Source organism: Nyctereutes procyonoides, unplaced genomic scaffold, assembly GCF_905146905.1.
Source record: "Nyctereutes procyonoides isolate TBG_1078 unplaced genomic scaffold, NYPRO_anot_genome, whole genome shotgun sequence".
NCBI classification, from domain to species: domain Eukaryota; kingdom Metazoa; phylum Chordata; class Mammalia; order Carnivora; family Canidae; genus Nyctereutes; species Nyctereutes procyonoides.
The window spans coordinates 37,277,681-37,305,637 of NW_026575134.1; the positions used below are offsets into that span (position 1 = coordinate 37,277,681).

At 45.6% G+C, this 27,957-nt stretch overlaps 3 protein-coding genes across 3 annotated transcripts in view; 2 read left to right on the top strand and 1 right to left on the bottom strand.

Annotated features, from left to right (window-relative positions):
* Nucleotides 1-473: 473 nt before the first annotated feature.
* On the top strand, nt 474-1,436 carry LOC129494178 (olfactory receptor 5A1-like). Its single transcript, XM_055300934.1, has one exon. The coding sequence runs from the start codon at nt 474-476 to the stop codon at nt 1,434-1,436; it is 963 nt and encodes a 320-aa protein (XP_055156909.1).
* A 16,508-nt stretch (nt 1,437-17,944) lies between these two features.
* Nucleotides 17,945-22,386, top strand: MPEG1 (macrophage expressed 1). The gene has a single exon (XM_055301334.1). It carries the CDS (start codon nt 18,094-18,096, stop codon nt 20,239-20,241), a length of 2,148 nt encoding a protein of 715 aa, XP_055157309.1. The 5' UTR covers nt 17,945-18,093; the 3' UTR covers nt 20,242-22,386.
* A 646-nt stretch (nt 22,387-23,032) lies between these two features.
* The window catches only part of DTX4 (deltex E3 ubiquitin ligase 4), a 34,001-nt gene continuing 29,076 nt past the window's right edge, over nt 23,033-27,957 (bottom strand). The window contains exon 9 of the mRNA XM_055300987.1: nt 23,033-26,513. Coding sequence (XP_055156962.1) covers nt 26,280-26,513 — 234 coding nt within the window. The 3' untranslated portion in view covers nt 23,033-26,279. The remainder of the gene's footprint in view (nt 26,514-27,957) is intronic.

Genomic DNA, 27,957 nt, shown 5'->3' on the forward strand with positions numbered 1-27,957 from the left:
AGCACAGAATTACGTCTCTGGATATTTTTATTTCTGACATATTAATTTTCTTAAAGAAAAGAAAAAAGTATCTAGCATAAATCTGAGTGGCTCAATGATCTGAACACAATGCTTAGAAGCAAGTGAGAAAAAATGGGGTATTTAGTCCAAGTATTAATAACTTCCTTCAGGAAAGTGGTAGCCTTGGAAGCGAAGGTGATGAACCACACAATGCAAAAATGCCAGTCAATTCTGAGCTGTCAGTTTTGCATGAACAGTGCTTCAGATCAGGTGACAATGATCTCCATGAAAGACCCAATAAGTCCTGTAGAGAGGAGTTCCACGTTGGATAGAGGTAGGACATTTGCTTTCTAGTGTCTCTTGTGACTCAGGGAGTCTATGACTCCATGGCGGAACAAAGCGGTTTCTTCACCTGGATTTTCATTCCCCAGGAATCTCCCTCTGGGGCTCTGCAGGCAGCAGAGAGAAGACACATGGCCGTGCGAAGGAACATCAGCATGACAGCCAATTTCATTCTTGTGGGATTTTCAGAGCATCCAGAGCTACAGGTTGTCCTCTTTGTGTTGTTTCTGGGGATCTACTCCATGACTCTGGCTTGGAACCTGGGCCTCATTGTCTTGATCAGGATGGAATCATGCCTCCATTCCCCCATGTATTTCTTCCTTGGAAATTTGTCTTTTGTTGATATCTCATATACATCCTCCATTGCCCCCAAGATGCTCTGTGACTTCTTCAAGCAGCAGAAGACCATCTCCTTTGTGGGCTGTGCTGCTCAATTTTTCTTCTTCATTGGGATGGGAGGCACTGAATGTTGTCTTCTGGCAGCCATGGCATATGACCGATATGCGGCTATCTCCAACCCTCTGCTCTACACAGCCCTCATGTCACCCACCATCTGTGTGAGGATGGTCATTACAGCATACACTGGAGGGTTCCTCACTGGATTGGTCCAAACCAGCTCTGTATTCCAGCTGCATTTCTGTGGGCCACGAGTCATTAATCATTTTTTCTGTGACCTGCCACCTCTGCTGGTCTTATCTTGCTCTAGTACCTTCCTCAGCCAGGTAGTGAACTTTCTTGTTGTGTGTGCAGTTGGTGGGACATCAGCTCTTGTTGTCCTGGTGTCCTATGGCTACATCATTGCTGCTGTCATGAAGATCCATTCAACCCAAGGGCGGATGAAGGCTTTCAACACCTGTGCCTCTCATCTGACCACGGTGATTCTCTTCTATGGCTCTGGTCTCTTCTCATACCTTCATTCTAGTGCTAGCTACTCGCAGGACCAAGACAAGGTGGTGTCCATGTTCTATGGAGCTGTGATTCCCATGCTGAATCCTATCATATATAGTTTGCGAAACAAGGACATCAAAGATGCATTGAAAAAGCTCAAGGACAGGAAGAAGCAGATATCCTCTCTGTGTCTTATAGTTCCTTGAGTTAAAAAAATCCTAAGTTTTGCTATATGTAAATAGACATAATAATAAGTGGGTCACAGATTTTAAGTAATGAAGAAACTATTTCAAGCAAGATTCCCCAACCTACATGCCTATTGCACGATTAGGTACAACAAAGGTTTTTCTTCTCTTTACCTTTCTTGTCATGGACAGATACAGTTTTGATTTTGGTCACTTGCAATAGAAAATAAATATGCTTTTTTGATGATGCTCTTTAGCTTACTGGCATCAGGCACTGGGTCCAGGATGCCGTGTCTTAGAGCCAGTTGGGTCATGACCCAGGACCACAAGAATCCACTACAGACCTCTTTACAATGTAACACTCCTCATACCAATCTATTCACCACTTGGGACTAGTGGAATAGTTTTCTATTCCTCTTCCTTTGGATTCCTACCTAACCAAAGGTTGATACTGACCAGGAAGGCTGACTCTGGCTCAGGAGCCTGAGAGCTCTAACTGGTTGGGTCTAGAAATGGTTTCTCAGAGCCAGGAGACCAATAGGATGTCTTTAGACTATGTTTGAGATGAACCAATGGTCACATATGTGAGGGCCTGAAGTCCACTGAACCAGAAATAGGAGCCCAAACCAGTAGATCCAAAGTTGTGAAGTCACAGAGAGCAAAAAGCAGAAAGAAGGTTAAGTAAGAAACTCTAAAGGAGAGTAGAGTGCCATATGTTTCATTTTCATGACTGAAACCGTCTAGTTACTGGGTTGGACCACCTGGTTTAAGGAACAGGATCAGGGAAGGAAAACTTCCTCTGGAAACTCTAATTCTATATCTGCTTCCTGGACAATTCTTACTCTTCGCCCTGTATGGATATTTCCTCTCTGTCCTCACCCTATCCCCAGCTCACTTGCACTTTGTGTTCTAGGGTTCTTATCTTGTCTCTTGTCTCTCTGGAATTTGACCTCAGCCTGTCCCATGAATCCGATATCTCTGCTTTCATTTTTATGCACTATCCCACTCCAGGACACGAGATGGGACAACCAAGTCAGTGAGCAGAATTGAGTGTAGATTTTAAATTGTCTTTGATCCTATTTTACAAGATAGTTCTTGAGCAAAGGACAAACATTTCTGAAGTCCTGCTTCTCTAATGGTTGTGTATATAAGTTGTGGTGAGTCATGACAGCCATCCCTAAGTCATATCAACTTTGGCTATAAATAGTCTGCCTTCTTTTAATTCATGCTGTTATTTGATCTCGTCTCTGACCACTTGCATTATCTGTAGTGTTCCTTGATCCTTGATTTCTCCAAACCAAGTTAAGAGTTACAGCAACATGTTCCCATCACATCCTCTATTTCTGCCAGCACCTGTGACACTTTCTTATTTTTTATTGTTCAGTTATTAGTCTTCTCCTTGAGTTGTTAACATCTTATGTAAACTGCTCTCTGTTAAAACATAAGACATGACTGGGGCAAACTATAAGTTTAATACATACATATTTGTTTAATAAATGAATAAAATCCGAATTCACTTGGCAGATGTTTTTGAGATTTTATGCCAAAGTAAGGGAATTAACACTTATTAGATGCTTACTATATGCTAGGCATTGTGCCCAGCAGTTTAAAAAAATTCTGTTTCAATTCTTTTTTTTTAAGACTTATTTTAGAGAGACAGAGAGAGAGAGTAGGGGGAGGGGGAGAGAGAAATCCTTCCACTGAGCATGGAGCCTGACATGGGGCTTATCCCAGGTTCCTGAGACCATGATCTGAACTGAAATCAAGAATCCAGATGTTCAACTGACTGAGCCACCCAGGTGCCCCAAGGTTCCATTTCAAGTCTATAGCATACACACAGATTCCTTTCTGGGTTAGAATACTATAGATAAGAAAATGTCCCCTTTGACCATAGTTCTCAGTTTCAATTCCTTCCTGCACTCCCCAGGAGGTAATGACTGTTATGTTAGTGTGCAAATTTATAGTTTTCCTGCATACTAACATTCATAAGCATACCAATATATAATATTGCCTTATGTAGCTCTGTGTATATTTACATAAATGGTATCACACTGAGTGGTCCTTCCATACTTTTTTTTTCCATTCAACATTATTTCTTGGAGCTCTTTCCATGCTATCCATATAAATCTACCTCAGTCTTTTAAATTATTTCACAAAATTGTCACACCAAAATTTATGTACCTATTCTGCATTGATGGACATTTAGGTACTTTCCAGTTTTGTTAGTTTATTACAAACAGCGTTGCAATATACGTGCTTATACATAACTTTTCCTGCTAATACCAAATTTTTCTGGTAGAAACAGAGAAATTGAGGATCCCTGGGTGGCTCAGCAGTTTATCGCCTGCCTTTTGCCCAGGGCGTGATCCTGGGGTCCTGGAATCGAGTTTCGCATCGGGTTCCCTGCATGGAGCCTGCTTCTCCCTCTGCCTGTGTCTCTGCCCCTCTCTCTCTCTCTCTTTCTCTCTCTGTCTCTCATGGATAAATAAATAATAAAAATCTTTTTTTTTTAAAAAAGAAACAGAAGTTGAATTGCTATTTATAGGGTTTGTCTATTTTAAAATTTTAATAGACACTGCCAAATTCTCTCTAAAGTGGCTACCGATAGATATTGCTGCCAATAACATTCTAGGGCACCTGTCTTCTCATATCCTTGATGAAGGATGATGTTAACAAAACTTAATTTTTTCCTACCTGATAACCTCTTTATATGTATTCTTTTAATCCTTAAAATGATTCTGCTAGATAAGATTGTTTATTGTTTTCATTTACATACAATGTAATACCTATATACTCTGTATACTTTCTTTTCCAGTTCTTACGACCACATATAAACACAAAATAGGGTTTTAACCATTTTTATCTAAGAAATGAAATATGTAAGTCTCAGAAGGTGGTCAAGTAAACACAAAGGCACACACTAACAAGTGAGGGAGATCCTAAGCACATATCTACACAACACTAAGATCATTAATTGAAAATGCACATTCTCCTGTGCATTGCAGACAATGTATGTTTGGCATTGTCCAGAAATGAAGAAAAAAATATTAAAGCAAATTCTGTCAAAAACTTATACACAACTGATGAATTACTGAACACTACATCTGAAACTAATATTATTCTATATATTGGCTGACTGAATTTAAATAAAAAAGCAAATAAAATGATAAAATAAAACAGTATTATTCAAAACTGGATTTTTCAGTGAGACAGTTTTATTTATATATTTTTGAGACAGTTTTATAAATGGTTTTATTCCCAAGTGACCTTGAGACAAGGGAGATACAGAAATGTTAAAACAAAAGCAAAATGAAATAAATAATGAATTTGTAATGCTCTTAAAAGGTAACAGTAGTGATGATACTCCATCTCAACTTAGAGTATTTGCATTTGGGTTCAGATGAAGAAGTGTCCAGTTGTGCTGTAGTCTCTGGTGAAGGAGAACAGTCTGGAGGAGCAATATCATTGGGTCAATGGGACCATTAGGGAGGAGGATTGATGTTTTAAAGTCTACCCCTGGATTAAGCCAGATAAGAGGCATTGTATCAGCATCCACAATGAACTGTTTATACTAGAGGACTCTAGAAGAAATATACAAACACCTGCCTTTATAGCAATAATTTTTCTGTATTCCCCCTATTAACACTTGTGAATTGTATCAGTGAACTTGGAAACATGAACTCTGTCTACACTGGCTGCTGAAAAGTTCTGAGCGAAATCTGTGACCCATCTGTAGTAAGAATTTGGGTCACCGGGTGCGCACTCTTATTCATATTCCCGGTTCTCCTCTGCATCCCTGCTTTGTGTCTCTCACCATTCTTTGTTCTATGACCATATATATTTTATATATCTTTGCAAACTGCTTGCTCAAGTATTTGAGAGCAAAGTAGAATATAAAAATGTCTAAGAGTTTGCTTTATGCACAAGGTTGGTGCATTTAAAATTTTTTTTAAATTCAATTTTGGTAACATATCCTATATTATTAGTTTCAGGGGTAGAATTTAGTGGGTTGTCAGTTGCATATAATGTCCAGGGTTCATTACATCAAGTGCCCTCCTTAATGCCCACACCCCAGCAAGCTCCCCCTCCAACGACCCTTTGTTTCCTATAGTTAAGAGTCTTTTATGGTTTTCCTCCCTCTATGTTTTTATCTTATTTTATTTTTCCTTTCCTTCCTCTATCGTCATCTGTTTTGTTTCTTAAATTCCATGTATCAATGAAATCATAGCATATTTGTCTCTCTCTGACTTATTTCACTGAGCATAATACCCTCTAGTTCCATCCACATTGTTACAAGTGGATCATTCTTTTTGATGACTGAGTAATATTCTGTTGTATATGTAGACCATATCTTCTTTATCCATTCATCTGTCAATGAACATCTGGACTCTTTCCATAGTTTGGCTGTTGTGGACATTGCTGCTATGAACATTGGGGTGCAGGTGTCCTGGCATTCCACATCAGTATCTTTGTGGTAAACAGTAGTGCAATTGCTGGGTCATAGGTAGCCCTATTTTTAACTTCTTGAAGAACCTCCATACTGTTTTCCAGAGTGGCTGCACCAGCTTGCATTCCCACCAGCAGTGCAAGAGTGTTCCCCTCTGTATCCTTGCCAGCATCTATTGTTTCCTGAGTTGTTAATTTTAGCCATTCTCACTGGTATGAGGTGGTATCTCATTGTGGTTTTGATTTGTATTTCCCTGATGCTGAGTGATGTGGGGCATTTTTACCTGTGCTGTTGGACCAACCAAGTCAAGAATTGGGTTGGTACATTTGAAAGTGAATTAGTCATGGAAGTCGCTGATGTCTCTGACCTCTGCTCCAATTTCACCCATGTTCCTACTCTGTAGTCTTTCTAGACTTCTTCCCCATAATTCCCCCTGTTCTCTCTCAGTCTCTGTCTCTCTCTGAGCCTCTATGTTTCTCTCTCTCTCTCTCTCTCTCTCTCTCTCTCTCTCTCTCTCTCTATGTTGGAGGACCATCCTGACCCCCCAGTCAAAGTTGAGGACCTCCCAAATGTTCTCTTAGCCCTCCATACTTCCCTTTCATACAGTTCCTCATTTTTTCATGTCTGCCTTCCCATTAAACTGCAATCACCATGGCAGTGCGGTGCCGGACATGCACTGTGTGCACAAAGAGTTTCTGTGAGTACATTAATCATATGACTGTATCTCAGGACGTTTTTAGAGCTGTAGGTGACCTACCATTGACTAAACTGTTCCACTCCCCTCTTTGCACAAATAAAGACTTGAAGCTCACAGTGGGGGTGGGGGTGAACTGATTTGCTAATGGCTCGCAGCTGGTTCATGAACGCACCCCCTTTCCAGCCCAGCAGCCCTCCAAGTGCTCCAGGACAGCTGGCGCGGCCTGTGGAACAGCTTCTCCAGGAGGAGGTGAAACTGCTCCAGTGGGGAACATGGTGTGGGCCAAGGATCTTTGCTTCAAGTCTGGCAACTCTGACTTCCTGTTTTCAGGGAAATCATGCCACTCAGCTTTGTCGTGTGAATTTCATGGCGAGGGATACTTTGCTCCTTCTGATCATAATTATGATGCTTCCCTAGAAGAAATGGAAAAGTACATGTGGAGCGGCTGTTTTCATATCATGTTCTGGGGGTCGCAGGGATCCGTACAGGCCTCTCCCATGCCGGGAGGGTGAGGGGAAGCCACTGGGCTTTGGGGCCCTGGCCTCTTGTTCAGCTAATCAAGGCAATTCCCCATCCCCCCCCTTTTTTACATGTTTTAAATATGAGTTTTTGTGTAAACTTGCATTTGAAAATAAAGGTTCCACTGCTAAAATTATGTTATAATCTGTGAATTTAATCTGGTCCTCTAATTTTGTAAACAAGGAAAAGACAGGCCAAGGAAAAGAAGCAATTCGTGAGAGAACAACAAGACTAGGACTCAAGTGTATTTCTCCTGACTCCCAGTGCCTTGAGCATGCACTTTTCTCCACACACACACACACACACACTCAGTACTCTCATTCACAAACACATACACTCATACACAATCGTACAACATAGAAACACACACACACAGAGTACTCTGACACACAAACACATACACTCATACACAATCACACATAGAAACACACACAGTCACACACACACACCATGGACCTGAAGGGGAAAGAGGGAAGAGGTGGGTCTTGTTAACATCCCACTACCAATAAAGTTGGTCTCAGGCCTTCCTCCACCCAGGACCTAATCTTATTTCATCTTTCCCTCTCTCCACCCTACTGGTACAGTAACAGATGCTCTCCTTCCTTTCCCCGGCTCAGGAAATGTTCTGTCCTTGTCACTTTGTGAGAATAGCTATTCTCCATCTTTTTCTGGGGGTGCAGCAAGAGGGAAAGACTGGTCACACTGGAAGCCCGAGCTCTCCCAGTGGAAACAGAGTTGTTGCCTGTGGAGAAACAACTTCAGACTTCAAAGGAGTTCTCTTAGTGGGAGGAAGAATGTGATAGCAGGAAAGTGTGCCTCCCAAAGCCCTGATACCACAGTGCATGTGTGGCCAGCCAGTATATCTAGGAGGAGTTCACCATACAAAATAACTACAACAAGGCAGAATGTGGCTGATTGAGCTGACTCCACCTGTGGAGGACTCATCTCTGCCTTAGACACACAGGCAGAGACACATTTCTCCAAACACAAAGATTTAAGCTCAAAACCAAGGAGGGAAATATTTGGGTACCAGAGAGGAGAGAACTCAAAATCAGAGTGGAGCTGAAGCTCTGTGGCTAAGGGGATTTCTGAGTTACAGCGAGGTACTGGGCTGTGGGAGGTGATCCGGGCCACTGGGCCCATGTGCAAAATATAAGCGGGCTAGGAGTCAAGAGAGGCTGCTGTCCAACCCACCACCTGCAGATGAGAAAAATCCCACCCATGTGTTTGTAGAAAATGGTTGAGATGCTTTCCATCTTCTAAGAAATATCAGAACCCCAGGCCTGTGTTCACGCAGATGTGAGGTCTTCACACTGATGGCAAACAAAGAAATTAATATAAACACTGGTCCAGTAGGAGTATCGGGCAAGTTCAAAGCCACCTTGGAGGGACAAATACACAAACCAGAGCAAACCGGCCTCCCACAGCAAACCCTGGTGGAAAAGGAGCTCAAGAGTCATAAGTTATAAACCACACAAGGAAACAAGCCAGCAAGAGGAAGTAGCAGCAGGAACAACAAGTGGATAAAGGTACATACCATGACCCATATGGGACAAAATATCTTCAACATTGATTAGGAAAAGACCCCGGCTGTAGCTTTCAGCTGAAGCAAGTTAATTGGATGGTGGACTCATGGATCACACATCATGCAGATGCTGCAAAGGAGCTCAATAAACTTTTATTTTATAGATGAAGAAACAGAGATTCAGAGAGAAGTGACTTACTAAGGCCACCAACAGGTTAGTGGCGGTGAGGAACAGAATCCATATCCCCAGACTTCTAGCCCTGTGCTACTTGTACTGCCCCACGATGCCCTAATTTCCCAGGTAGATGTGAAAACCTAGCTTCAAAAAAGGACTAGGAGGAAAGAGGGAAAGAAAAACCTTCTCAAGACCTGGGAAACCCCAGAGCCAAGACCCTCACTCTCATTAGCCAGTTCTCAAGCTCAGATTTGGCTGTGAAACAACCAGAAATTTTAAATAAACCCTTCCTATTTTCTTCTGCATTATGCTGACCTGTTTCTCTTTCCAATTCTTCCTCTACTTTCCTTTGTCCTTGTCCTGACTGTCAGCATGATGGAACTGTCATCAGAATTGGGGCAGGTCAGTTCTGATAGTTTCCCCTTCCTACTCAACTTCTACCCCACCCTCCATGCAGGCCCCGCTTGCACACTGTGCATGAGAACCAGGGAGAGGAGAGAGGAAGGAAGGGTGCGGAGAGGCTAAGCCTGGTACCTTTAGGTCAGTCTCACTGGCTGCAGGTACTTGGCAGAGATAGAGATGAAGGTGGACTGAACCCATATCCCACATGGGAGTAGACATGGGTTCAGTCCTGCAGGGCCAGAGATTTAAACATGTAAAGTTTAGTTCAGACATAAATAAGGCAAAAGCTCTTGGTACATAGGAGCACTCCCTCTGGGCTTTTATTATTCATTTGTTATGTAAGACACTAGGCTCACACAATTCCAGATTCGTTGAGGATATAATTATAGATCAGAAAACCAAATTATTGGGATCCCTGGGTGGCGCAGCGGTTTGGCGCATGCCTTTGGCTCAGGGCGTGATCCTGGAGACCCGGGATCGAATCCCGTATCGGGCTCCCGGTGCATGGAGCCTGCTTCTCCCTCTGCCTGTGTCTCTGCCTCTCTCTCTCTCTCTCTCTCTCTCTCTCTCTCTCTCTCTCTCTGTGTGTGTGTGTGTGACTATCATAAATAAATAAATTTTAAAAAAAAGTTAAAAAAAAACCAAATTATTTTACAATAAGAAATACAAAGAGCACACAGTAGGCCCAGAGCGTGTGCTCAGAAATATTTGTGTAAATTGAAATAAAAATCCTATAATAATGTTGTCTCGGCTTGAATATTCATTCCCAACTGCTCAGGACCTGATTTTCCAGGGTTGTGTTTTATTTTATTTTTTTTTTTAGGGTTGTGTTTTAGAATTATTGTCAGCTTTGTCTGCTTTACTCATTTATTTACACATTCAGTAATAACAAATATTGATTGGGCATCAGCTATGTACCAGATACTGCGCTAGACCCTGTAATACAACAACGTGAAAGGACACAGTCTTTTCCCATAAGGAGCTCACAATTTACTAGAAGAGAAAGTCAAACAAAAAAGGCCATTAAAATATGCAGTGAGAAATCCAAGGAATGCTATGGAGCCCACAAGAGGGACATTATAATATTAACTAATGCTGTACATTAATTAGTGTTTCATTGGGAGATACAGTCCCAGGGCAGCAAAGGTAAAGGGGCAAAGGAGCTAAGGCAAGGAGGGACATAAAGCAAACTAAGAGGGTATATTACTGAGCTGATCACAGCTTCAGGAAAGACACAGTTTTGTAGTATCTTCAGACAGATCACAGAAGCCACCAGTCCTCCAAACAGGCCATTGGAAGGAAGAGCAAATTATTTGCCAGATCCTGCCTATCTCTTGTCTCTAATTCTCTAATATTCGCTGATCCATGGAATTAAGTCCTCTGTACTTCAGGGTTGCATTATCCAGTTCCTCTGACCAATGACTAGAAAAAACATGTCCCACATGGCCCAGTGCTACAGCTGAACTCAAAAGTGAGGCAAGAGCCAAAGTCTCTTTGGGTCAGCAGTGTTTATGGTCTCCAGATACAACATAGGATGTCAAAAGATGACTCTTCAGTTTGGATTTGTCTCCATAACACTCACTAAAAAACACACATGGTCAAAATTTTCTTACATGTTCACACTCTTCATTTCTCCCTGCTCTAATCCTTGGTAAATGTTATTCTACTTTCTGTCTATGAATTTGCTTATTCTAGGAACCTCATATAAGCAGGATCCTACAGTATTTGTCTTTTTTGTCTGTCTAGTCCTAATTTTGACAAGCCTCAGACTGCTGGCATAAAATAATTTCTGGGATGTAGATTCTTACCAGCTTCAAACATAAATTGGATGACCCTCTCAAATGGAATGTCTTGCCCTATTTGTTTCATCACCTCGGGGCCCATATGTCTATGTCATTGACTGTTCTAGAATCTCATTAATAGAGTTCCAAGAACAAATAAAGTTCCTTTATTCAGCTATTTTTTCCAACAAATATTTATTGACCACCTACTGTGTCAGATGCTCTTCTGTGGAAGACTGGGATTCATGCAGATAGATTTTGAAAATATTGAAATATATTCTTGTAGGTTAACAGGTGCTTTTCCAAGCCTACAAAGTACCCTATCTGCTCTGATCCCTGCCTTGGAAACCCTGAAATTCTCCATGATCCACCAGTAGAGGAATAGTTGGGCCAAAAAGAGGCCTCTAGGATCCTCACACTATGGTCCTCATCCATTCTGATTAGTCATTAAACAAGAAAGACTTAATCATACTCCCACAGAACACCCAGGATGGTGGGCATGTAAGGCAAACACCTTCTCTTACTTGGATCTGGTATACAGTATCGTGTCAAGATGGCCATAGCCCAAAAAGTCTGATCTTAGCCACCAGAGGATCAAATGGACAATTTGGGTTCAGTTGAATAAAGCGTTTTCTAAGAATCAGAATTTTCTGCAGACAGTAGGTAAAAAACCACCCTGTCCTAGAGACATCTAAGCAGAGGTTGGATTATACCAGATTGTAAGACTGTATTGGAGGAGGCTCAAGCTTCGGCTGGGAGAGCAGGTCCATTCCAATTATGGGATTCTATAATTCTGTGATTCTAAATTGGGCATCAGTAAACTAAAGACCACAGCCAAAATCCAGCCCTGCTCCCACCCTGTTTTTATAAATAAAGATTTATTGGAACGTAGCACGTGCGTGTGTTTACATATCACCTACCTTTGACCTACCAGGGCAGAATTGAGTAGGTACCACAGAGATCATTTAGTTGCAAAGCCTAAATTTTTTCCTCACTGGCTGTTTACAGAAAACACTTGTCAACCCCATTCTAAAAGACTCCTAGGATGAATTCTTTGATAAAGCAACCAATTACTTCTAATCTACCTTTGTCATTAATCCAGGTGGTATTGTTACTAGATTGTCTTCCTTAAACAGATGCCTGTCTTTGTTTTGGATATTAGTAAAAAATATTCAGGTGATCCCTCAGAGTCAATACAGTTTCCCATGCTGTCAAATGGACAACCAGAGGAAAGTGAAGCTCCTGAAGAGCTTTAACACACCTTTTCTCCCATTTCCACTGTGAAAGGACTGAACTTGAACATGACAGCAAAGTCAGCAAAGCTGAAAGCAGAGCTCCTATCTCGGTCATATAAGGATTTCCACAGATGATTGCTTTACATGGATGATTTACAACTTTACCTGTTACACACATGTAGATGCTACTGCTTGTGTTTCATAGTTGAGGTGACAGAGGTTTCGGGAGTTTCCAGAATGTGCCCAAAGTCACATATGGAGCTAGGATGTTGCCTACATTTTAATTCTTAAAACTCTGTTTCACATCCATGTTTATCAGTCCAGACTTGAGATATTTTGAGTGACTCCACTAAGCAGAATATAGCCCAGAGACTGGATAGACCCACAACACAGCCCATGCTTTTTTTTTTTAAGAGTTTATGTATTTATTCATGAGCGACATGAAGAGAGAGGCAGAGACACAGGTATGGGACTTGATCCCAGGACCCCAGGATCATGACGTGAGCCAAAGGCAGATTCTCAACCACTGAGCCACCCAGGCATCCCTCCAGCCCATGTCACATTTAGATCACCAAAAGAGAGAGAGAGAGAGAGAGAGAGAGAGAGAGAGAGAGAGAGATACAATAGGAATATCTCTTTTTTAAAAAAATATTTATTTATTTTAGACACAGAAAGTAAGTAGACAAGAGAATGCATGAACTGGGGGAGGGGCAGAAGGAGAGGGAGAGGGAGAGCCCCAAGCAGACTCCCCCCTGAGCAAAGAGCCTGATGTTGGTCTCTATCCCACGACCCTGAGATCATGACCCAAGCCAAAACCAAGAGCCAGACACTCAATGGACTGAGCCACTCTGGAGTCCCTAAGGCAACAAGAATATTTCAACGAAGGATCCGAAACTCCCAATTCCACATAATTCTGGAAGAACCAGCTGACCTAATTTGCTTGTTTTACTTTAACCTATTCATGATTATTTCAGGTGGAAAGAAAAAAAGTTCCATCTGAAGATCCTGTGGTTAAAGAGGGAAAGATTGAACATTAGACTGGTCTTGTTACCCAATAACAAAACAAATGTAGAATACGAAATCTGTCAGCAGTGAACCCAGGGAGGTCAAATGTCACTCAGTTTACTTCTTTTGTTCAGCTGTTTCTCAAAGAGGAAGTTACACAATAGGAAAGACGTGGAGACTGAGAATCGAGGACATATGGGAATCCCACTGTCTTTCCGGTCCTGTTGTGTGCAAAGCCCTTATGTGAAGCTGCTTTCAGCTGAAGGAGAATACAAGAAGCACTCTTCATATTAGACTGATGTCATTAGGAATCCTGAAGGTAGATAGGGAGGGGGAATGGGTGGGTCCTAACTGCTCTGTCTCTGCAGAACTTAGATTGGAAAGGAGGTAGAAAGGGAAGGGAATTCTGAGGGCTCACTCGATCACCCAACTTTTTTTTTTCCAACTTTTAAAAGAGCATTACATTTGGTGTTGGCTACTCCAAATATGGCTTCTACAATGGGCCAAATAAAAGATACTCAGTAAGTATTTATTTAGGGAGGTGGTGGGGGATGGGGTAACTGGGTGACAGGCATTAAGGAGGGCACGTGATGTAATAAACACTGGGTGTTACACACAACTGATGAATCACTGACCTCTGCCTCTGAAACTAATGATGGCTAATTGAATTTAAATTTTAAAAAGCAAAATAAATAAATAAATAAAAATAAAAAGCACGTATTTATTTAATGGACGGATGAAACAAGCTTCCATTAGAATGTTCTGGAAGGGTACAGGGGCAGCCTCAGAGCTCAGCAGGAATGGACGGTGTGTCCGATGAGTGATGTCTGCCATGATGTGGAATAAGGAAGCGCAGCCTAAAGACGGGATCAGTATTTATTTCTTCTTTAGTGCAGTAGAAATGTCACCTTACATCACAGACTTGTGTTCCTCAAACCTATATATAGAAATGGTAAAGAGGAAAAAAAGAGCAGAAAGGGACTAGTTGATGAAGAGGAAAAGCATTAGAAGAATGGGGAGGAAGAGAGGAGGAAAAAGTGTTAAATGGCTACCAATAGGCCACCAAATCCTGACCTTGCTTTCCGTGGGAATATGCAGAATTTCACATGGGCCTTCTGTTTTTACCAAGATTAAAAGGACACAAGGAACCACAGTGTTCTTATTTTTGGGGTCAGAATGCAAATAATCCTGGTGGGAAGAACAGTCTCAGAGGGGAAGGGCTTGACAAAGCAGCTCTCAAAACATGAGCTTAGCAATCAACTTTCCAGAAAAGAAAATGTTGTCACTTTGTTAACTGATACCTCCTGGGTTTTCCAGAACCAAGTTTATTCCAGAGTCTGTAGAAGACACTGTTCCCCAGTGCATTTTGCCACCATTTGACTGGTTTCCTGGATCCCTGCTAAAAGAAAGAGATTGGTCCCCACAAACACAGCCAGGACTTCCTGGCCATTCAGACCACAGGTGAGAGGCAGAAGTAGGAAACACCTGAACCCGCTCCAAACCCCCACAGAACTGAACCTCAGACGTGAATCATGGTTTGGCTGAGAAGGTTGCACGTGCTCAAACTGAGAAAGAAAGCAGACATGGGACTTCCCTCTTGCCTCTTTCTGGAGGAAGTGAAATCAGTCTTCTGCAGCACTGATGTCTATCTTTTGCAGAAAAGTTGCCTTTTTCTTTTAGAGGCCAAAGTTTGGTGTTTAGGCCCTAGAGAGTAGCCACTGGGGGGGTTTCTGCAATCGCATATGCATTTCAGCACAAGAAAAAGCAAAGGAAGCTGCTGGTGAGCAGAGTCAAGCAAGAAAGAAATGGGGCATAGTCAAGGTCTCAGGCCACTTCCTCACACCTGACAGCCATGAGCCACAATTCCTGCTTGTGGCACGCAAATTTAAGTCATGCTGGAATTCCCATCATTTTACACTTCTCTTTTCATTGTTTCTCCATGAATAGAAAAGAGAACTTCCTTGAACACAGCATTCACAGACTCAGGCTTCGGATCATTTCAGGTACATGGAGATTCCAAAAATAATTAGTTTCTTTTGGCTTTTTTTTTAATGCATATTCATTGCTTATTTTCCTGAGTACAAGAGCGATGATTATTCCATACCCAGCACTGTGTTTGGTACTTAGCAGATTCTCACTAAAAATGTGTCGGATGAGTAGAGATAAGCTCTTCTTGAAAACTTAAAAAAAAATACAGGAAAGTAAGAGGGAAAAATGTACATCATCTCTAAAACCTACCAGCTGGATATCATTGCTGTCGGTGGGTGGGTGTATATCCCTCTGGAGATACACATTTGTACATAGTGGAGGTCACGCTGAATGTCTATCGTGCTTTTATCACTTAACATTATGGCATAAGACTTTCTTATGTTACTAACATCTTTGGAAAGTATAATTATGATGGCTGTACAACATTTTGTCATATGGATGCAATATAATTTCCCTTCCTATCGGCTCTTTTAGCTATTTGCCACTTTTTGCTATGGTACAAATGAAGAAGACTGTTCAAATAACATGACTAGTTTTTCAGAGAAACAGCAACACCTGCATAAAGAATGATCTGTATTTGCCTTGCTCATATTCTCTTCGCAGAAGAGTGAGCACGCAACAGGATCGGTTAACAGGTAAACAAAAAGTAATAAATTATCAGCGTGTCTCCCAACCGAGGCAAATGTGAGGGTTTTCTCATGCTGACTAGTCCTGCAAAGTCTGATGAGGAGTGTGTGGGGATTTGAATGACCATATTGGAAGTACTCGAGGGCACTCGGCTCTAATTTTTCTAGTGGTAGAATCACTCAACTGAGCTACAAGTTTATAACGAACCCATTTATAAATTAGCCAGACATCCCGTGCACGGACTTGCTTCTCTGGCCAAATATAAACTGGACACTGGCTCATACATTAAACCCTCCTAGATATAAGTGAATTCCTCCAAGCATGGTAACCTGGCCATGAATAAACCCAAGGTTTTAATAATGACTAGTGGAATTCAACCTGTGACAACTGGCCTCATTCTATCTAAAAACACCTGTCACTGCGTTAGCGACAATATGCCACCATTCAATTCCCTGAAACCTTTTCCCTAGGTTGCCTACAGGGGATAGTGGAGTGATACCCGGAAGCTGAAACATGCAGCTTCAGCACTGCCTCTGGTTCATGGTAAGACTTGGGGGACCAGTAGGGTGCCCCTGGGGGCTGCATTAATACCTTTGGCTTCTTTTGCTACCACTGAATGTACTGAGATGCACCCTAGTGGTCTCAAGGAAGTGATGGTGCCGGGCTTCAATTAATCCTCATCCTAGGTCAGTGGGTCTGAAAACTCTGTTCCAAATTATGGGGTCTCATAGATACAGCATTGGCACACAAAAGGAAATGCATGCAATCATGTCCTCCTAACAACAGAACAAATGAACCGGTGCTTTAAAAATATGAGTAATAAAGAGCCATATTCTTCTTTATGCTTCTATGCTGAGTACATGAACTTCACAGCAGAATGAAAAATTAAAGCTGTAACAGCAGGTACCAACTTATTGTCAACTATACACACACACAGAGGAGGGGTAAGCGTGTATATATGTACACAAGGGTTCTTTGGCCACCGCCTGCCTTTGATCAATCAAAACCTAGATTAGAGTGTGGGTTTTCTCTTTGCTTAAACATTTCTGCCTGAAAGGAAACAACACAGTGGGAGGAACCACTTGCCTTCGGGCTGAGCGCTGAGGGCAGCACACTGGAGTTTCCAGCAAAACCGAGTCCCCTTCGAGTCTCTGCAGCTCCGCCTTAGGTAGCGGTACCTCCGAAGCCTGCATTATTACGCTTGCAGCAATGAAACCCCATGTGACTCATGGCCAAGATTTTCACTCCTTTCTTGTGTGTGAACTGCCTTCACCCTCAGGTGAATGGGAACCGCAGGCCTTGGTCTGGGCCTGCAGCTCGCCCCGGTGAGGTGGAGGCAGGGTATCTCAGCAGGGGCGATGATGCCCTTCACCTCTGCATTTATAATAAAAGGAAACTAGTTTTGGAGTCCCAGGAGAGAACCGTCAAGGAAAATCTGACATCAAGAGGGTGAGCAAAAAAAAAAAAAAAAAAGAGTGTGAGCAAATAGGGAAACCAAAGCTTCCTCTCACAGCAGGAAACCTCCCGTGGAGGAAACCCTAAGACAGGTGGTAGCGCTTTTTCTGAGAGCCCTCTGCTGTGGCAGGACTCTGGGGCTGGGGAGGTGGGGGGGTTAGGGGGCAGTTAGGGTAGTTAACTGGATAAGGGACATAGGAGTCTTGACTCCTAACTCTGGGAAATGAACTAGGGGTGATGGAAGGGGAGGAGGGCGGGGGGTGGGGGTGACTGGTTGGCGGGCACTGAGGGGGCCACTTGACGGGATGAGCACTGGGTGTTATTCTGTATCTTGGCAAATTGAACACCAATAAAAAATAAATTTATTATTTAAAAAAATAAGGGACATAGGGCTGCCTTTATATATCTAGTACAACATGAGGTTTTCTTTTCTTTCTTTCTTTTTTTTTTTTTTTATTCATGAGAGACACATAGAGAGAGGTAGAGACACAGGCAGAGGGAGAAGCAGGCTCCTTGCAGGGAGCCCGGTGTGGGACTTGATCCCGGATCCTGGGATCACGCCCTGAGCCGAAGGTGGACCCTCAACCGCTGAGCCACCCAGGCGTTCCCAACATGAGGTTTTCAAAGTCCTGTTGGACCTTAGTTTTCCAATTGACTCTCATTTCTCTATTTTGCAGTTAGCTCAGCCTAAAGAGGAACTGGTGGCTTTGGGAGAACTGTTGTGTTTGTTTCAGCAACTGCCTTCTTTCCCATCTGTTTAGTTTGCACCCAGCTCTCTGGCTGCTGCTTAGGGCTGGCGTGCGGCCAGGGCCGTCTGAGCCATGAGCAGCGTCCGGGGTGCTATCCTCTTCTGGGTAGTGGTAGCGTGGGCTAAAACAGACAAGCCTTCGGAACAGACAAATGAGACTGGATTTCAGAAATGCAAGAACGCCTTAAAACTACCTGTTCTAGAAGTCTTACCCGGAGGGGGCTGGGATAACCTGCGGAATGTGGACATGGGACGGGTGATGGACTTGACCTACAGGAGCTGCAGGACCACGGAGGATGGACAGTACATCATCCCCGATGAAATCACCAGCATCGCCCAGAAACAGAGCAACCTGGAGATGAACTCCGAAATCCTGGAGTCCTGGGTGAATTACCAGAGCAGCACCTCCAGCTCCATCAACCTGGAGCTCTCCCTGTATTCCAAGGTCAATGGCAAATTCTCCTCTGATTTCCAGCAGATGAAGACCCTTCAAGTGAAGGACCAAGCCATAACTACCCGGGTTCAGATCCGAAACCTGATCTACACGGTCAAAATCAACTCGGCGTCCAAACTAAGCTGGGGGTTCAAGAAGGACCTCATGGACATCTCAGACCGCCTGGAGAACAACCAGACGCGGATGGCCACCTACCTGGCAGAGCTTCTGGTCCTCAACTACGGCACCCATGTTGTCACCAGTGTGGATGCCGGAGCTGCCCTCCTCCAGGAGGACCACATCAGAGCCTCGTTCTTACAGGACAGCCAGAGCAGCCACACTGCCGTGACGGCATCTGCTGGTGTCACCTTCATGAACGTCGTGAACTACAAATTCGAGGAGAACTACACCTCCCAGAACGCGCTCACCAAGAGCTACCTCGCGAACCGAACCCACTCCAGGGTCCGTAGCATCGGGGGGGTTCCTTTCTATCCGGGCATCACCCTCCAGGCCTGGCAGCAGAGCATCGCCAACCACCTGGTGGCCATAGACCGTGCTGGCCTGCCTCTGCCCTTCTTCATCAGCCCCGACACGCTGCCCGAGCTGCCGGGGCCACTGGTGAAGAAGCTGTCCAAGACGGTGGAGGCGGCCGTGAGACACTATTACGCATTCAACACCTACCCTGGGTGCACAGACGCCAATTCGCCCAACTTCAACTTTCAGGCCAACACCGATGATGGCTCCTGCGAGGGGAAAATGACCAACTTCTCCTTTGGGGGGGTTTTTCAGGAATGCACCCAGCTCTCGGGGAAGGAGGCCGCCCAGCTGTGCCAAACCTTGGAGCAGAGGAACCCCCTCACTGGTGCTTTCTCCTGCCCCTCTGGCTACTCCCCCATCCGCCTGCTATCCCAGGTCCACGAGGAGGGCTACAACCACCTGGAGTGCCGGCGCAAGTGCACCCTCCTCGTCTTCTGCAAGACGGTGTGCGAAGACGTGTTCCGGGTGGCGAAGGCTGAATTTAGGGCTTTTTGGTGTGTGGCCAGTGGCCAAATACCGGAAAACTCAGGACTACTCTTCGGGGGCCTCTTCAGTGGTAAGAGCATAAACCCCTTGACGAATGCGCAGTCCTGCCCAGCTGGCTACTTTCCGCTGAGACTTTTTGAAAACCTCAAGGTATGTGCCTCTCTGGACTATGAGTTGGGATTTAGGTTTTCGGTCCCCTTTGGTGGGTTCTTTAGCTGTGCAGTCGGGAACCCCTTGGTAAATTCTGCCTTTACAGAAGGGGCGCCTTCTCTAAAAAAGTGTCCTGGGGGCTTCAGCCAACACCTAGCCCTTATCAGTGATGGATGCCAAGTGTCCTACTGTGTCAAGTCCGGGCTTTTCACAGGAGGGTCTCTGCCCCCTGCCAGGCTCCCACCTTACACCCGGCCACCCCTCATGAGTCAGGCTGCCACCAATACTGTCATTGTGACGAATAGCGAGACAGCAAGCTCCTGGATTAAGGATTCCCAGACCCGCCAGTGGAGGCTGGGGGAGCCGCTGGAACTGCGCAGGGCCATGACGGTCATCCGTGGGGACGGCGGGGGTCTGTCGGGAGGGGCAGCGGCTGGGGTCACCATGGGGGTCACCACCGTACTGGCGGCTGTCATTGCCCTGGCCATCTACGGCACCCGGAAGTACAAGAAGAGGGGGTACCAGGCGCTGGAGGATGAGAGGCAGAGTTTGGCTGCGGGCACTGCAGAGAGCGGAGATGCCCCTGGCCAAGAGCAGGAGCAGAGTCCAGCCTAAGCGTCTCCTGGGAAATGTCCCTCTCGTCTCTGGCCAGAGCTGCAAGCACGCCTTTTGTCCCGTCTCGCTCTGTGTCTGCCTTCCTGAGGACTGGGGTGGCAGGTGCAACAAAAAGCAGGTATAACTTGATGACTTCCATAGGGCTCCAGGCGACGAAGTGAACAGAGCTATGTGGACAGGGTTGGGGTGGGTAGGAGAGCAAATGTGACTTTCTATGCAAAAGCCAGCCTGGTGGCTAGAACACCAACGGGGTGTCTTTTCTCTGTGTGCGTCATTGATTGTCTTAACCTGAATACATACGTGAAAACAGAGACTCTGAAGGAGCATGTTGGCCTTTGGCTTTGGAGACCATGCATTTATTTAATCTGAGACCGGCCACTGTTTCCAATTCTCGAGCTAGAAGAATTTCTGCCTGTGAGTGTTATCCTCTCACTGTTTTGTTTTTTAAAAGTCTCTCTGGATTTCATGCTCCTGGAGGCTGAAAGCTCCTCTAGAAGACACAGGAAGTCCCACGCAGCCCCTGGTTTTCTGCATTGAGGGCTCTGTACTGACGAACTGGATCCTCTCAACCTCATCTCTGAGCGGAAAGATGCTGTCCCTACTAAGTCCACGTTTTCCAGCTTCCCAGCCACAGTTCAGACTCTTAGACTTCAGACTAGTGTCATAAAGTCCTCAAAAAAATATTTTAACTTATAATCTTCTATTAGGAGGTCAAGGGAGAAGGGACGGAGACAAGGTGTGAAGGAAGAGAGGGTGAAAACCGGACAAGATCCCGGTGCTCAGGGGAAACTGCCATTCTTCCCCTTAACCACCTACCTGGCTTGTGGAGCCGCAGGTAGACTTCTTCCCCTTAACCACCCCTACTTTGTCCGTGAGTGGCCTTTCCTCTTCCCACCCTTGCCTCACGGGTACACACCCCCGATCATACACATGTGCACCCCCCAAACACACCAACACACATTCCCCCAAATACACCCCCGAACATACACAGGCACACAACCCAAACACATGTGTGCAGATGCACCCCCACCTTCCCCCAAACCATACACCCCCCCCAAACACATCACATTCCAACAAGAAGTCTGCATTTTTCTGGGGGTGGGAGACAAGGGAAAATGCAAGAAGTCAAAGTAAGCCCACACCCTATATATTATTTCCTCCCTAAAACCAAAACAGAGTAGAAACTACCAATTATGTGCCCTTTTTTTTTCTTGCCCAGCAGAAAAGGGCCTGAAGTGATCAAACCCATGAAACAAAAAAGGCATCCAACACCATTTGTGACACATTTATTTCAGTTCCAGGCCGACTTCCCTCAGGGATCAAGCAGGATATATGACTGTTACCCAGCATTTAGGGCTTTGCCCAATTTTATTTATTTATTTTTCTCTTTTTGTAGCGGGGAGTGGTGGGAGGCTTGCCCAATTTTAATACCAATCTCACTGAATTATAATGATTAGGGTGAGTCTATTAATACTCCCCTACTCAGAATTAAAAAAAAATTTTTTTAATTAACTACCCCCCCCCCCGGACCCTGCAAAGTGGGGCTGGAACTCACAACCCTGAGATCAAGTGTCACATGCTCTACTAACAAAGCCAGCCAGGCATCCCTTCTCTGTGACCTTTTTAATAGTTCTATAGCTTTTCACCAAATTAGATGCCATGCGTTAATTCTTATGAAGGATAATCTGTCCTCACCTCACTGACATTCGCAATCATGAGTTTAGGCTGACATAAATCCTTCGGAGGCGCTTGCAGCATCGCAGCCTGTGGGAAGATGGGAAGGAGGCTACCACTCCTTCATCTCCTGCTGTGCGAGAGAAGAGAAGGGACTCACAGAAGCAGAGCACGGCTCTCCCAGCTGCCTGGCCACCGACACTGATTTCTGCAGCCTCTTCTCTGGAGCCTACCACTTAAAGCATTAAAATATTCTCTAAAACCTCTGGGTGTTTTGTGGGTAACTTTCAGCTGAGCTCATCACTTTTCTGCAAATTCCCCATGAATTCCTTGAGGATTACTGAGTTAGAGAGACAAAGTACAGCTAAAGGCTCTCAGACTTTCAATGCACTAACTGCCCTTTGAAATAAAACTTCTTCACAAGCTTAGCTTTCTAATAAAATTATGCCTAAATGTGCATTAAAATGTGTACTTAAGGAACATGCTGTACCGACCGTTCATCCACAGGAAACGAGAACTCGGGGTGGGGTGGGACGGTTTGCAGTTTACGGTCATCGGATCATTTTGCAAAGTCAGAACCCAGAGCAAGGAGTTCACAGGCTCTGTAGTCCTGACCCAGGAGCTCAAGCTGGGCTCTGTGGAAAGTCCAAACCCCAGCTTGTGCAAAAACCGCACTCCCTAGACGCTCAGAAACAGAGACACATTGGGTGACAAGGGCAGCTTTGCATTTGCATTTGCGTTTCGTGTTTGTGTTAGCAGCAGGATTAATGCTAAACATGTGTTTGAGCAACAGCCTGCAAACTGTTGGAACGTCCTGTATTATAGTCACGTGGAGGGAACCATAAGAAGCACATGTTCGTATTTTAAGGCGCTCTTTCCCGCATAGATTCACTTACATTTTCCCCTGCCGTGTGGTCTATTTCTTCAGAGGAACAAGGAGTCAAGCCAGATCCCTTGGTGAAATGTGTGGGTGCGACAGATGTGGGGGGAAAGTAAGAGAAAAGGGACTCCCCCACCCCCATTCAGGGTTTGTGGTTGCTCACAGACTTGGGGAGGTGGCCCGCAGGCCTCATATCCAGGTACCCTGATTTGCAAAAAAGCAGAAGGTTAACAGCAATTTGTGGTTGTTCACTTGCCATTTATTGTTCTGCACACACACCTCGTGAGCACCAGGTGGCGATGTCCTCTCACAGAGCAACACCAAGGACTTCAAAACACCAGTCACAATGATTTACATCAGGACATTCACCTTCCCTCTCCCAGGAATCCCCCACTCAAATGCCAGTGAGCACAGACAAGAAAAGGGCACAGGGCCCTCTCCTGTGCTACACGGGGACTGCCCCCTACCCTCTCATGCACACAATCGTGCAATACCAGGACGAGTACTTTCGACCAAGTATAAAACCACAGAGAAATCCAAGTTTTACAAAAAAGGGCTGGGGAGCAGGTATGAAACACAAAGGCACGCACAACCACATATACACAATTAACCTCGAAGGGACGGGCATCTGACAGTTTGTCCGCAATCCCATCTGTCATCCCTGGAGACTCAAGAGGGAGAAACTAGGCTGCTGGTGCATGAAAGGCAAGGCATGGGATTCCCCGCGCGGGCCAGGGGACACAACGAGAACAGTGGTGGGAAAACATCCTATGTCGGGGGCGGTGGGTGCTCAGGACCTCTGCCGGCAGGGCTCTCGCTGAGCCCGACACTGTGCCTTTCCAGGCTGGCAGGGAGAAGGGGCAAAGGGACGCTCCCCTCTTTGCCAGGCACAGTGTTAGGAAAGAGATTCAAGATCCCTTCTGCCCGAAAAGCCCCGCAAGAAGGGCAGCATGAGGATGTGGTTGCCCCTTCGGAGCATCCTTGGGGTGGGGGGGGGTAGGGAATTGGGGCACAAACACAGTCAGCATCCCAGGAGGGAAGGCTTGGAGGTATGAAGACTTACTCTCAACGTGGAACTGCCCCTGGCACGCTGCCCGCCTGGCCCCCTCTGAGTCCTCTCCCTTCTTCGCCTGCTGTCCCCTTCCCCCTGCATCCCTTCTTCTGCCTCCTGTGGGGAAACCGCTGCCCACTGCCAGGTGTCACAGAGCATTTTCTTTCTCTCCCCACCTGCTCCACAGCTGTGGGTTTCTACCCACCGACCCTCAGTCTGTTTCCTCATCCCTGTGGGTGAGAAGCTCAGCAGACGCTTGGCCCAGGCCTCCCACTGGAGGCCGAGATGGTCTACGAGGAGGCCCTTCAGCGATGTCTGGTACACGGTAGCCTGGCCAAGGGCACGGGTGTGATATGAAACACCACGGTGACGTCCCTTCCACTGAGTTCAGGTGTTTCCTCCTGACTATGGCAGGAAACTGTGCCCTGTGGTGCGGTGAACTCAGGCCCAATGTTCTGGTCCGCTGGTGCGATAAGATGGCGGCTGATGGGAGAAACTGGAACTAAGGTGTCAGGAACGGATCCCCCTACCAGGGCTCCCTCTGCTGGAGCCAGTAGCATCCGGACAGCAAATGGGGAGGATGAGGAAAGGCTCAGCACCAGCACATCCCAAGGAACTGAGAGACATTCAGGTGAATCCACCGGCCACACCAACATCAAAATGGCTGCGGATGAACAGCAAGCAGCTACGGAGCCAGTCTGCAGGAAAGCCTGGCTTCAGGTTCTAACTTAAGTACCATTTCTGAAGGTTCTTTTGTTTCAATTTTTCTAGCGTCGAAAACCTTCTGAATATTATGAAATATATATGGAATATATATACGTCAAACCCCCAAAACATGAGGTATATAAATTCAAATTAGTATCCAGAGGAACTTCCCCCAAACACATAGTTCAAAGAACCCACTTTCAAAGGGGGAGTTGGGTTTCCCTTCTCGATTCCCCCTTCTCTCCTCCCTGACCTCCAATTCATTCCTTAAGGGGAGCAAAAAGCAAGAGGAATGCTGGGGAGGGGACAGACAGAGTCTTGGGACACAACCCAAATGCAGGGTGGACTGGACCATGATGTGGTCCCAATCCTGTTAGGAATGAGCTAAAAAGCCTCCCTCCATGCTCTAGGCCAATCTGTAGTAGATGAGGGGCCCAGCACCACCTCTGGGCTCTGATTAGCAAACGTGCATGGAGACAAATCAGAGCCCTCATAGAAACAAGACTGGATAAAATGGTTAGATCCAATCTCCAAAGAGATATAAAAAGGGGTCAGTCCAGCCCTCATCTTACACATCTCCCCAAGCACAGTTCCCTGGGGCAACTAGCAAGATGCGTGATCACTACCATCCAGATCCACGTTTGCTATGGGGCAGGTTGGCAAAGGGTGAGAAGAGTCAAGGAACCACAGCCTGGTTGTTTGATCCCTATCAGAACTGGAGTTTGACAGTTGCAAAACAGAATGGGAGAACAGGATGGGACCGTCCACCAGCCTGGCCCAGTGGTGCACACGCACACACACATATATCTGCACAGACACAGATGGCACAGAGCCCAGCGTGGGCTCTACTCACAGTGACTGGATGAAACTCATGGAATCTTTGAGCTGGTCTGGGATGAGTTGGGAAGAAGGCTTATGGGCTCCTCTCCCTGAGGACAGTTCAGATGCAAAGTGGGATGCAGACTCTGGTCTGATCAGAGAGGGGCTGGAAACATCATGGGATGCCACCCCTGAGAGGAATCCCAGAGTCCATCCATCCACACAAGAGAACCGGATGCCTCTTTGGACAGGTCAAAAATTTGAGGAGGGAGGGCCCAGGGAAGCCAAGGACTATTATGGGAGCTGAATGTGCTCCCAGAAGCCTTTGCCTCCCTGACCCTCTTGGCGAGAAGTGCTTCCTCGCTGTACACCGAGGCATCGATTTCTGATGTCACAGCAGTTTAGCGGTTCACCCCTTTGCCCCCCAATCTTGCACAGTGAGAGCTCCTCGCCTCCAGAGGAGGAGAGAAAAGCAGAAACTCCGCTCTCGAAGCAGAGTGGAAGCAGCAAGAAGCCAGCTGAGGTATTGAACCCCAGGCTTCACAAGGCCAGGGTATGGAGTGCTCACACACTGTCCATACCCTAAGTGTGCTGACCATGCCCCCTATTTAGGGGGGTGGGGGGGTTCTTGCCTACCCAGCACCGAAAACTCCATGGGAATAGACCGAGGATGGCCCTCATCCCATGTCCCCTTTGTGGTGGATGAGGTTTATGAATGACGTCACCTTACTCAATCTCGCTCCCCACCCGTGGCTGAGAGGGATGGGGTATGGGGACAGGACAGAAGGGGAGATGAGGGAGTTGGGAGGGCATGGCACCAACCTCCATCTTGACTCTCCCGCTTCCTGCCCTGTGGTCCCCACAGCCCTCCCTGGTCCAAAGACCACCCTACCCCACCCCCCGCCCAGCTCAGTCCTTCTCCTGGGCAGTGCTGTCCTCAGAAATGCCCTGGGCAGCCAGTTCAGCCAGCACGTTATCCAGATAATTGGCATCTGGGTAGCCATGACCTGTGAGATTAGAGCCGAACTCCGTCTTGTGGTGGACCTCATTCCAGATGACCGTATCTGACTCGCCTGTGGTGCTGGAGGTACCGATGGCAAAGATGAGGCGGCGATCCCAGGCCACAAGCAGTAGCTTCAGCACCTAAGTGAGTCAAGGCAGGAGACCAAAGGTACACATTTAGTGTTAGTAAAAGATGATGCCTTGGGTGGTAGAGTCTTGCCGAGGGTACACCTCTTCTTGCATCACGATGCCCCAAGTGGCACAGTGAAGAGAGAGTTTAGGTGTGGAGTCAGGGAGCCACAAGTTAAGTCTGGGCTCTGTCGCCAACAAACTGGGTGAATTTGGACAAATTATGTCATCTTTCTGAGCCTTGATTTCCTTACAAAATGGCAATGCTATGACCTGCTAAACGTTACCAGTGCTTTCACAGTCCTGCCTGGCACGTGCTACTCAACCAATGTTAGCTACCAACATCAAGGGTACAAGACAGAACCTAGGAATTCAAGGCACGTATGATCCGAGAGCTTCTGAAGTTGTGCCCTCCCCTACCACCACCCCCACAATGTGGTAGTAGTGCACACACAGCTAAAGACGTGCCATAGTTCCCCAGAGACGGGGCTGAAATGCTGTGACCTCGACCAGGCTATTTCATATTTATTTGCTCACCTAGCCCCTATAACCATACTTTGAGGCAGATGTGGCAGGGGCTATTATCATCTGTGTTTCATAGGTGAGGCTCAGAGAGGTGTTAGGGCTTGTAGAATGTTCTAATTCACCTAAATTTGTAAAAAAAAAAAAAAAAAAAAAAAAAAACACCATTGTTGAGTAAGACAACTGCCTCACACCCTAACCAGCATGAAGAAAGCACCCGATGAAAATGCCCCGGATTCAAAAAAAAGAACTACCATGGGACACCTGGGTGACTCAGCCAGTTGAACATCTGACTCTTGATTTTGGCTTGGGTCATGGGATTGAGCCTTGAGACAGGCTTCATGCTCAGCAGGGAGTCTGCTTCTCTCCCTCTCCTTGTTCTCTCCCTCTGTCTCTCTCTAAAAAAACACAAATATTAATAAATCTTTAAAAAACAAAAGAACTACCATCAGCGTGGTTGGAGGTGGGGAATTACAACAGTCACAGCAATAACAACAGCATAGGTTAGAAAGATGATCAACCTTCCCCTGAGTGTTCGTTTACAAGCACTGGGTCATTTAGTAGTTCCAACAATCAGATACAATAGGTATTCTCATGAACCTTCCTTCTGCAGATGATGCTCAATAGGATAAGACCTGCCCTGGTCATACAGCCAGTAAGTGCAGAGGGAGGCCTTGACTTTGGACCTGCCTGACTTTCCCGTCCATGGTCTGAATGACTACTCTGTTGGCTCTTAGATGCAGATCCATATAGATTTCATGGAGAGAGATGCTTCTGAATTGAGTGTCGGAGGGAGAGGAAGGTGTGAATATGGTTGACTTCTGAGCAACATGGGATTGAACTGTGCAGGTCCACTTATATGCAGTCTTTTTTTTTTTTACAGTACTATAAAAACTTTTACAAAATTTACAATTTTCTTAATAACATTTTCTTT